The following is a 12,404-nucleotide window of genomic DNA, read 5'->3' as shown; positions in this document are numbered from 1 at the left end:
ACCAGGGATCAAACCCATGCCCCCTGCATTGGCAGGTGGATTCTTTACCGCTGGACCACCAGGGAAGTCCTGGACTGTGCATCTTTAAAGGTCAAATTGAGGGAGGTGGATTGTGCCTCGGATGGATCCCAAATGCAAAGAACCAGATGGTATTTGTATTTTAAAAAATCTCTCCTCAAAGATCAGGTGGCAGAAAGATTGCTTGTGTAAGACGGGAGGCCGGCAGACTTGAGAGAGTGCTGAATGAGACACACAGGTGGTGTGGGCTGAGAAGGGGGCAGGCAGGCAGGGGCGGGGTGCCAGGGCTCTGCAGGGGGCCCAATGGCTAAGGCCTGGCGACAGCTTTGTCCTCAGCAGGCAGGGGGAAGACAGCCCCCGGCAGGAATTCAGTAAACAACTGAAGAGCTCGGGGCACTCTTTTCCATTTAACCAAAAGAAAAAAAAAAGCAAATGACATATTTCCTTTCTGGAGGAGGCAAAGGTCAAAGGCATGAATTAAAAAAAAAATAAAGTAGCCACTGCCCAGAGCAGACACCATTCTCCACTTCCTCCTCGGAGCCAGGTGCAGGCATCTGCTGCTCACAGGTGTTATTTATGCATAGCGATTATCTCAATTATATATCTTGGTGGCTGGGATTGCTTCTGTCTCCAGATTAGTTTGTTTCCAGTGGAAACATTCCCTGGGAATTAATCAGTAATTGCTCCTAAAGAACGTGCCTTGTCTACCTGTTCCCCCAGGTCGTGTAAAATCCCAGCCCGAATCCAAAGTCTTCCACCAGGCAACTCAGGGTGGGGGTGGGGGGATGTAGGAGCCAGTAGGCAGCCCTGCCTTTAAAAATCCCTGCCTGACAGGTTTCAGTTTAGGGAATTCCTTCCAATCCAGGGTCTAGGGTGCTTTCTCCCAGCCCAGAAGCTGGGAATATCATGACTGTTTTTCTTCAGTAAGAACAAGGAACCTCTGACAGGCAGGGTGACTTACTCAGAATCGTACAACTAACTCGTTAAACAGCAGAGGCGGGATTAGAACTCATGAGGTGTGCATCTTCCGTGTTTTATCACAGGGTCTTAAACCTCATGTGTTAACTCAGACAGCACCAAGTCTTCCAATGGAGGGAAACTGAGTAGAAAGAGACAATTTTCTCAGGATTCTAGAAGGTGGGGCGAGGGGCTCTTTGTCCACATGGGAAGAATCCAGGGGCCCTGGGAGATGCTCTAAGGCAGGGGTCCTCAACCTCTGGGGTCTAATGCCTGATGATCTGAGGTGGAGCTGATGTAAAAACAAGTAAATGTAACACGCTTGAATCATCATGAAACCATCCCAGCCTGGTCCCTAAAAAAATTACCTTCCACGAAACCAGTCCCTGGTGCCAACAAGGGACCACTACTCCAAGAAGATCCTCCCACGCCTCTGGCTGAGCAGGGCGTGCCACACATCACTGCTTCTGCTGGCCTTGAAGCCTGCCATTTTTCACAAGCACTTCTGACCGCACTTGTGCCTGCTCTGTAGCTCCCAGTCACCTTTGGGATAAGGCCCAAACTCTTTAGCCAGGCTCAGTAAACCATTCATGGCTGACTCCAGCCTCAAAGAGCAGCATTATCCTCTCTGCCCTTACCTTGGGGAACACTGTATACCAGCGATACAATGCACAACCGAGCATGCTCCATCACTCCGCCTGCCTCTGCCCCTGGAAGCGCGGGTGCTTCCTCCCAGAACACCCACATGCGCCTTACTCAGCCGGCGGGTCACTTCCATCTTTAGGACGACAGCTGAAGCCACGAGCTCCTCTCCCACAGAGAAATTAGCTAACCCCCAACACTTCCCCAGGGGCTTCCCTGGTGGCTCAGTGGTAAAGAACCCCCTGCCAATGCAGGAGATGTGGGTTCAATCCCTGGGTGGGGAAGATCCCTTGGAGGGGGGCATGGTAACCCACTTCAGTATTCTTGTCTGGAGAATCCTATGGACAGTGGAGCCTGGTGTGCAGTCCATGGGGTTGCAGAAGAGTCAGACATGACTTAGTGACTAAATAACAACATTCCCCAGTAAAGATCTTGTCACCCTGCTGGCAACAGTCTCCTCTGAGGCCGGCCTCTCCCTGGACTGGGAGCCCCTGTCGAGAAGGGCACTTCCTTATCCCCACCGCCTGGCCTCAAATCATCCCAGAGTGGACACCACATCAGCACTCACTGAATGTACACAGTTTGCTCGCTGAGAGGTGCTTTCAAACGCGTTCCCTCTTATCTGCCCTGAGAGAAAACCTTTCTCTAGGTTACCCGGCGCCAAGGTTAGCAAGCTGTAGAGGCTTTGGAGGGTGTTCAAGCTCTTCAAACCTGTCCTGGCAGCACCTCATCACTGCCCCCGCCCCCCACACACACACATGCCTGGGCCACCGGGAGATGACAATGCTCCGATTTAGGAGAAGGGCTCATGGAAGCCCACGGTGAAGGTCACAAAACTAGCAAGTGCTGGAACCACTTCCCCTTACTCAATATTTAACGAATTTTAAAACTGGTTGAACTAGGCTCTGTCACACTAATATAATCTCACCGTCAGTCTTCTCACCTGCAAAATGGGCCCGTGCCATGGAACTTGAAAGGGTGTTTTGAAGGATAAACAGAACCCACATTTCCCAAATGGTGGTCCTAAGACCAGCATCGGATTTCCCTCATGTGACTGTTAAAAACACAGATGCTGGGTTTCAACAAAGGGAAAAAAAGGAGGAAGGGGGATCTAGAAATCTGTGATTTTTAAACAATGCTTGTTATGTGATGTGCAGCCAAGTCCGGGGACTCCGAAATTCCAAGGAAAAGCCTACACATGGTGGGTGCTAGAAAAATGCTCACATCGTGGCGCAGAACTGGTGGCACTAAGACAGAGACTGCTGTGTGCCCTTGGGTAAGTCGCTCCGCCTCTCGGAACCTGTTCCCTAGTTAGTGAAATGGCTCCAAAACAGAAATCGCCACCTCCCAGAGTTCTGGTGAAGATGACCTAAATAAAGACACTTCTCGTTGCCACCTGACCCACCAGTCCCATCAGCTTCAAACTAGCCCCAGTGTGCCTCCTTTTGCTGTCTCCATTTAACCCCAGAGGCCATCTCCTCCAGCCCAGAGGGATATACCAGCCTAACGGCACCCACTCAGCCCTCCTCGATCCACTCCCCACACAGAGCTGTGAATCAGACTGTGTCACGCCCCGCTCAGGATGCCCCAACGGCTTCTCATCACCGCTGGAATAAAATCCAAACCTTCCGGGCCCCACACGTTATGGCCGCTGCCTGCTCCTCCTTCTCCCAGGGGAGGCTAGCTGACCCATCCAAGCTAAACGAGACCTGCACAATTCCCTATTCCCTTTATTACTGATGGTAACTCTGCATGTTCCCTTTACTACCTGAATTAAGGTGTGGGATGTTTCTGCTTATTTGCATCATTGTTTGCTCTTTCCCATCAGACGTCAGCTGCATGAGGAGAGGACCGCGCCTCTCTTGCTAACCGTAATGCACTTAGATCTAGCATGTCGCCGGGCACTCGGTGGATGCTGCATAAATACTGAATTAAGGGATGAATGAACAGGTCAGCACCATCCCCAGCACTGAGGATGCAGCAAACTTAGCTCTCTCCTCCCCTCCTGCTTGTGCTCCCTGCCTCTGTCCCCAGAGCCTTCAGGTACAGGACAACTCCCATACCTGGGAGAGGAGAGCCAGCAGTGCCCAATGTCATCGCTGCTTTATTTGATTAGCTCTGACTCCGGCATCCAGGACACGTGTGCTGGGAGCCAAAGCAACTGTACCCTGACCTCTGGTCCACGCAATCCCATCCTTATAACGATTTCCATGACAACGGCCACAGAAAGCCAAGGCTGCGAATTCCCTTTGATAGGAGCCAGACGCAGAGACAGGGAAGAAGGACTTTCAGAAGAATGAAGCTCTTTGATTCAGCGCAAGGCGCCTTCATTAAATACCACTATTTTCCAAGAACACACATTTTAACCCTGCAGAGGGAGGTTTCTCATGAATACTTTAAGAAAAAGAAAAACAGAAAAGGAGAAGAAACAAAACCACCGCGGTTCCTTTTCAAGAACATTCACCTCTGGGGTGAGGAGGGCTTGGATGGCATCAGGAATATTTTGATGGAAGATGGGCTGAATACAGGGTCCCCTGCCAAGGGGGCTACATGAACCCAAGATGCCTGAGAGATGGCTGAGTGCTTGGACATCCTGCCCGCCTGACAGAGGCGGCTCGGGTCCTCCATCTGCCTGGTCAGTCACACAGACAGGAAGAAACAAGGTAAGACAAAAGAGCTCCCAGATTCTGCACTTGGACTCATGAGCCCGGGATTTGAATTCCAACCCTGCCACCCACCTGATGTGTTACCTTGGGTACACTGCTTCCCACCTCCAGACAGAATCTTCCCATCTGTAAAATGGGCACAAGACCACTTGCCCTCCCCCAGGGATACCACAAGGATCAAGGGAGGAGGACACGTTCAAGCACACGTGATTCTAATGTTCTGACACAGCCATAAAGAAAATGACTGACCAACTGTCCCGGTTTCTCTGGGACTGAGGGCTTGCCAAGGACATGGGACTTTTAGCGGTGACTTTTAGGACAGTCCACGCCCATCACATCTCCTGAGGTGGTCGGGTCCCTCCTGGCCTCACCTCCCATCCACCTCCAATGCTCCTCTGAGGCAGCCAGGGACGGTGGGGTCTGGAAATCTGGGTTTAAATTCTGATTCTGCATCATCTAGCTGTGAGACTCAGTGGGTCACTTCCCCCCTTGCCACCCCGTCCCCCCGCTTGTGAATGGAGATGATGATACTCATGTAGGATATGCATTATCAGCGCTATCTGTTTCATACCCAGCTCTGCTGGTCACCACTCATGTGCACATGCAGGCCGACACAGACACACACACAGTCACAGACGTGCTGTGCTCACCGTTCTGCCCAAGCACCCTGATCTGCCCGAGGCCTCAAAACTCATTTGCTTCGGCCATAAAGAAGGGAACAGGCTCCCCAGTCATTTCTGAACCCCTGTCCTCATGTATCACATCTACGTGACCCACCCAGCCCCGCCATGCCACCCACCTCTCCACAGGTGTGTGAAAGTCAGAGGTCAGGGCTGTGACCATGGCCACATCTGGAGAACCACTGTCCCCCTGCCGGCTGCAGTCTCCTCCCCACCCAGCTCTGAGAGGCCCGTGACACCCACCTGGCTCTGCACTTTCTCCAGCTCCTCCTTGCTGACCGATGTCTTGCCGTCCTCCATGGTCCCCAGCAGGAGCTGCACGTCTGACAGCAGCGCGTGAGTCCTCCTGAGGTCCCTCCGAAGACGCTTCTCCACGTCAAAGTCCCGATGGCCGATCTGGAAGCCAAGGGAAAGTTCCTGTGAGCTAGGATGGCAAAGCAGTGGCCAGGATCCAAGTTCTCTGGAACCAGGCTCCCTGAGTTCAGATCCTGCCTCCACCACTCGTACTGTGGACCATGGACAAGACCTTTCTCCTTCCCAAGCCTCAGCCTTCTCACCTGCGCAACAGGAGTGGCAGCAACCACACAGGCCTGCTGTGGGAATTAGGTGCTTAGCCCAGAGCACGACCCACAGCAAAGGCACAACAGTCTGAGCTGCTGTCATGACTGTTTTCACACCCTGAAATGATCCAAGTCATCCTGGCTCAAAATGTGTACCAAAGCATCACCTTGTGAGAGCCAACACGTCGGGTGAGGCCCTCTGCTGACAGAAGTCAGGACAGCAGTGACCCCCAAGGGGCAGAGACTGGGTAATACAGGAAGGGCACTGCTAGCGGGGTTATGAGTGGCGCTCATCTGGGTGCTGGCTTTGTGAGCTGATGAAAATTCCATGCGCTATACAGGAGGGGTGAGGTGTGCGTCTGTGTGAGTATGTCACAGATCAATGAATGGTGTTAGAAACTGCTGTGCTGCTCTTCAAGGTCTAAAAGACACATTTCTGTCGCTCGAGTTGGTCTCTTCTGCTAGTATAAAGACAGACCAGGGGCTTCCCTGGTGGTCCAGTGGCTAAGACTCTGCGCTGCCAATGCAGAGGCCCCGGGTTTGATCCCTAGTCGGGGAAACAGATCCCACGTGCCACAATGAAGACTGAAGACCTGGCACAGCCAAATAAATAAATAGATATTTTAAAAATAAAAATAAAGTCATACAAATTAAAAAAAAAAAGGCCATTTTCTGCAGAGGAACGTTGCCCAGAGGTGAGCACATTCTGTCACCCAGGACCCTGTCCTCCAAGGGACCAGTAGTCAAGTGGCCCCTGAAGAAGCCGCAGCCTGGACTCTGCACCAGGAGGGCGGATTAGATCCGTTGACAACTCCCAGTGGCCAACGACACAGGCTGAGACAAACCAAGGGAGGTGAAGAAACACACAGGGGCCTGATGAAATCCCGACAGCCCACAGTCTCCCCTAGAAACAGAGCAGTGGCTTCAAAAGCACTGGGGCTAATGTCTCTGAAAGAAACTAAAATCCCGCTCTCTGCAGGAGACCAGAGGAAAGCAGCATTGTTGGAGGGGTTTAAAGAAAATGGGGTGCACGTTCGTCCTCCATGGGACCCAGTTTCTCCACCCCTGGATACCTGTGCCTCCACACCAAGCGCAACCAAGCCCTAGGGTGTTAGAATGCCCCCGCGTATTTTAGATTTAGAATGAGGCGACCCAGGCTTGAAACCCTGCTTCACCACTTGTTAGACGTGGAATTCAGGCCAAGTCATGCCGCCTCTCTGAACCTGAGTATTTGTAAAGGAAGAGATTAAAAACACAAACAAACAAACAAAAAACCCTGTCCTCCTTGTTAAGACAGGGATCAGACGTGATAATGAATCGAAAAGCACTTTGTACGTTGCCTAACGCTTTACAAATATCAAAGATTATGAGCGTTGTCTGATGACCTAGGATGAATTCCTCTAGACTTTGCATGACTATTATTCTACCACCAGTTTTGAATTCTTTGAAAAATGAGTTGGTTCTTAGACTACAGCCTCTTAGTTCTCAGATACATTGTTTTGTTAAGTTTAAAATGCTGATATATAGAGCCGAGCAGCTGAGGACTCGGCATTCATTGTTCCAGGCCCTTTGTCACATATTACCACATTTTACTGCCATGATAGTCTCTTTATAGTGACATTATTATTATTGCCTTTATTAAAATAGCAATAGCTTATACTTAGAGGGTTTGCTAAGTGTCAGGCACTGTTCTAAACACATCTGAACACATGGAGTCCACGTGGTGAATCTATGGGGGTGTGAAGTACTATGAGTCCCATTTTACAGATGACCAAACTGAGGTTTACAACAAAAGTGAAGTCATTTGCCCAAGATCATAAGTGGCAGAGTTAGGATATGAACCCAGTTTCTCTGACTGCAAAGAGGTAATTTTAGTAAAATACATGATGAGAGAGGTTATGTGGTGTCCTTTTTTTTTTTTAAGGGTGTTATGGAGGCGCAGAGGAGTATTCCAGCTCAGGCTGGCATGGGATTGCAGAGAGTCTCAGGTAAGCAGGAGCTGGTGAGCTGAGGTGCAGGAAGGGCCCAGCCGGGAAGCCATCCTGAATGTGCAGTGCTGGGGGGTTAGCCCGGGGGCACAGAGACAGGGCAAGTGATGGTGAGAGAGGCTCTCCGGGGCCCACTCATGCCTCCTGAGGTGTGCAGGGCACTCCAGTAGATACTGGCACAGGGAAACGGAGGCACAGCCAAGAAAACTGGCACAATCAGGCCAAGGCCACACTGCTCCAAGTGTCCACCCGGGGATCGGAACCCAGGCAGTCCATCATTAGTATTCAAGTCTCTACCCGCTGCACCAGAGTACCTGGTTACACCAGAGCCTGGACTTATTAACTCTGGAGCCCAGGTTGTTGTTGTGATTATACTCAGGCAGCATGCTTTTGCACCTTTCTCATTTTTGTATCTGCCCCTGCTCTGCACACATCCTAAAGTGCTTTTCATTAGCCTGTGGGGCAGGTCAGTACCAGGGACATTCTGGGTGATACCATCCTCGCTGCCAAAAAGACTGAAAATGATGGCACCATCTCCTCTCCAGAAGGATCACTGCAAACAAAATTCACAACAAAACCTCAGACCAAGTCATCCTCTCCTTCATAATAAATTGCTACACTAGAGGAGAAGACAAAAAAAAAGCCCCAAACTCATTAGGTTAATGGGAAATAAATGTCATTCTGCAAGTTTACATTTTGCAGCACACAGATTCAAATTTAGATAAAGCCGGTGAATAATTAACCAATAAATCTAAACGATGTTCAGTGCTGTTGTGGGAAACTCTATTCCAACCTCCATAGTCTCACTGTTTATCATAAAGCTGTTAGGGGAAGCTGTTCAATATCTGTCGACAAAGAACTCTCTAAGCACTTTTAACAAATGATCTAAATATTAGGGACAATCAAGCCACTTTACAGACAGGAAAATTGAGGCTTGGAGAGAGAATGTATGCAGCTGAAGGTTTCACAGCAAATTAATGGCAGATTAATTTGGTAACTTGCTTGATAACATTATGAAAAAAGATGGTTCAAAAAAGATAATTCTAGTTAGCTGAAACTTAATCATTTTTCAAGCAGCAAGGTGTTAGATTTTTTTTTAAAGGCTTCCAAATAATATAGATCTTCCTTTGAATCCAGCTACACCGTTGGTAAGCTATATGACCTTGGGCAATGGGCTTCACCTTTTGAGCCTCACTTGTTTCATTTACATGAAGGAACAAATAGTATCTATTCCACAGACTTGCTGTGAAAAGTAAAGCATGCCAGAAAAAAATTATGGTTAAGGACTTAATCTAAAAATGTATGGGTAACTACCAAAGGGGTAGAAATGTGGTTTGTAGTTTTAGACTCAGCAATGGAAGAAAAGGGATCGTAGAAGACGCTATTGATCTATTCCAAAGCGGGAGAGGGAAAAAGGAACAGCGAAGAAAAAGAGCGATAAACCAACCAAACTATACACAAAAAACAGAAATAATCATTAATTATTATATTAATATAAATGAATTAAATTCTCCAATGAATACTACAAGTACTACAAGACATTGTTAAACAGTATCCAGCTCTTTAAGGTTTACACACACACACACACACACACACAGAGAGAAAGGTTAACAACAAAAGGATAAAAAAGAAAAAAAGACCTTGCAGGCAAACTAAAAGAAATCAAGCAAAATAAAATAAGGCAAAAGTAATTCATGGAGAAAAGAGGAACACCATACAGTAAAGGAACAACCTACAATGTGCCAAGGAAATAAAGAAATAAAATAAACTTAGATGCCCTGAAAAACATAACCTCAAAATATAGAAAGAGAAAACAACCATACAGTTATAAGCAAAGCATATTCCCATTTACCATTATAATTAATCAAAGTACAGAAAAATATTCTACTCATAATAGCCATAGAAACTACAAGATTCCTAGAAATAAATCTAACAAGCAGCTTAGGACTTATATAGAAGAAAATAAAATACATACTAGAAGGTTATTTATTTATTATAAATTATTGATTTATAATAAGAAGTAAAATACGAAAGCCACAGATATATGAAGAGATATAGCATGCTCATGACTGCAATGGTTCACTATTTTTAAAAAAACAACTATGTCACTGGTTCCCAACTAATCTGCAAACCAATGCATTTGAAAATCCCATCAGGGTATGCTATGCAATCTCAATAAGAGGATTAAAGGATCACAAATAGATAAGCGAATTATAGAGATGAGCTGTTTACAAGTTATCAGACCCAGCCATTAAGGCCACATGATGCAAGAACTGACAAATACACCAATTAAACAGAATGGACAGCCCCCAAATACAGACATACATAAATAAAAATTTTAGAAAAAAAATCACTCATGAACTAAAATGAAGGTGATTTATATCAGGAAAAAATAGATTCTTACCTCACACGTACCAAAATAAAAGCTAAGTGGATTAAAGACTTAAAAGTGCCCAAAACTTTAGAAATTTTCAGAAATATGGTGAATTATCTTTATGAAGTCAGTTAAGGAAAGAAATCGTAAAAGCACCAACCATAACTGGATAATAAGACTATTTAAAAAACACTTTATTAAGTAAAAAACATTATGTTGCTGTTGTTTAGTCGCTAATGAGTATCTGACTCTGGCGACCTCATGGACTGTAGCCTGCCAGGGTCCTCTGTCCATGGGGTTCTCCAGGCAGGAACACTGGAGTAGGTTGCCATTTCCTCCTCCAAGGGATCTTCCCGACCCAGGGATAGGACCTCTATCTCCTGCATTGATGGGTAGATTCTTTACCACTGAGCCACCAGGGAAGCCTCTAAAATGTTATAAACAAAGTGAAATGCTTATCCACAGAGTAGGAGCTCGTTTCAAAATATACAACCAAAAGTAGATTAGCATCTTGGATAAGGGTCATGAATAATTAATAGAAAAAAGAGGAAGACCAAACACATTATGGGCACAATAAAGGACAGAAATGGTATGGACCTAACAGAAGCAGAAGATATTAAGAAGAGGTGGCAAGAATACACAGAAGAACTGTACAAAAAAGATCTTAATGAACCAGATAACCACGATGGTGTGATCACTCACCTAGAGCCAGACATCCTGGAATGTGAAGTCAAGTGGGCCTTAGGAAGCATCACTACTAACAAAGCTAGTGGAGGTGATGGAATTCCAGCTGAGCTATTTCAAATCCTGGAAGATGATGCTGTGAAAATGCTACACTCAATATGCCAGCAAATTTGGAAAACTCAGCAATGGCCACAGGACTGGAAAATGTCAGTTTTCATTCCAATCCCAAAGAAAGGCAATGCCAAAGAATGCTCAAACTACCGCACAATTGCACTCATCTCACACGCTAGCAAAGTAATGCTCAAAATTCTCCAAGCCAGGCTTCAACAGTACATGAACCTAGAACTTCCAGATATTCAAGCTGGATTTAGAAAAGGCAGAGGAACCAGAGATCAAATTGCCAACATCAGCTGGATCATTGAAAAAGCAAGAGAGTTACAGAAAAACATCTATTTCTGCTTTCTTGACTATGCCAAAGCCTTTGACTATGTGGATCACAATAAACTGTGGAAAATTTTTAAAGCGATGGGAATACCAGACCACCTGACCTGCCTCTTGAGAAATATGTATGCAGGTCAGGAAGCAATAGTTAGAACTGGACATGGAATAACAGACTGGTTCCAAATAGGAAAAGGAGTATGTCAAGGCTGTATATTGTCACCCTGCTTATTTAACTTAAATGCAGGGTATATTATGCGAAATGCTGGGTTGGAAGAAGCACAAGCTGGAATCAAGATTGCCAGGAGAAATATCAATAACCTCGGATATGCAAATGATACCACGCTTATGGCAGAAAATGAAGAGCAACTAAAGAGTCTCTTGAGGAAAGTGAAAGAGCAGAGTGAAAAAGCTGGCTTAAAACTCAACATTCAAAACACAAAGACCATGGTGTCCGGTCCCATCACTTCATGGCAAATAGATGGGGAAACAATGGAAACAGTGAGAGCCTTTATTTTCTTGGGCTTCAAAATCACTGCAGACAGTGACTATAGCCATGAAATTTAAAGACGTTTGCTCTTTTGAGAAAAGCTATGACCAACCTAGACAGCATATTAAAAAGCAGAGACATTATGTTGCCAATAAGGTCTGTCTAGTCAAAGCTATGACTTTTCCAGTGGTCATGTATGGATGTGAGAGTTGAGCCAAAAAGAAAGCTGAGCACCAAAGAATTGATGCTTTTGAACTGTGGTGTTGGAGAAGACTCTTGAGAGTCCCTTGGACTACAAGGAGATCCAACCAGTCCATCCTAAAGGAAGTCAGTCCTGAATATTCATTGGAAGGACTGATGCTGAAGCTCCAATACTTTGGCCACCTGATTCGAAGAGCTGACTCATCGGAAAAGACTCTGATGCTGGAAAAGATTGAAGGCAGGAGGAGAAGGGGCCGACAGAGGATGAGATGGTTGGATGGCATCACCAACTCAACGAACATGAATTTGATCAAGCTCCAGGAGTTGGTAATGGACAGGGAAGCCTGGTGTGCTGCAGTCCATGGGGTCGCAAAGAGTCGAACATGACTGAGTGACTGAACTGAAACACTATAAACAGGTAACTCACATAAGAGAAAATCATAATAAACATGAAAAATGCAGAATTCCACTAGTAAAGAGGGATTAGCAGTACAATTCAACACTCAGTAACTGATAAAGATATTCAAATGTCTGACAGTGCCATGTGCTGGGGGGATGTGGGGAAGAAAGAAAAAGCTGCTAATGACGGACTTCTAGTGCAGTGGTTAAGAGTCCACCTGCCAGTGAGAAGGCTCGAGGAGAAGTCCACGCACTGCAACAAAGAGTAGCCCCCGTTCACCGCATCTGGAGAGACGTCGCATGCAGC

General features: G+C 46.5%; 1 protein-coding gene across 6 annotated transcripts in view; it reads right to left on the bottom strand.

The window, feature by feature from the left end:
- Window positions 1-12,404, bottom strand: part of MYO18B (myosin XVIIIB) — a 233,054-nt gene that overhangs the window by 82,614 nt on the left and 138,036 nt on the right. For all 6 annotated transcript variants that reach the window (XM_086345996.1, XM_086346001.1, XM_086345999.1 and 3 more), the window contains one exon: window positions 5,207-5,359. In XM_086345996.1, the coding sequence (XP_086202122.1) occupies window positions 5,207-5,359 (153 nt within the window). The remainder of the gene's footprint in view (window positions 1-5,206; window positions 5,360-12,404) is intronic.

This window comes from Bos grunniens, chromosome 17, assembly GCF_055505025.1.
Source record: "Bos grunniens cultivar Pamir isolate PY7600 chromosome 17, Bosgru_T2T1.0, whole genome shotgun sequence".
Lineage (NCBI taxonomy): Eukaryota > Metazoa > Chordata > Mammalia > Artiodactyla > Bovidae > Bos > Bos grunniens.
The sequence above is the reverse complement of the archived record's forward strand: the minus strand, read 5'-3'. Positions and strand labels throughout refer to the sequence as shown.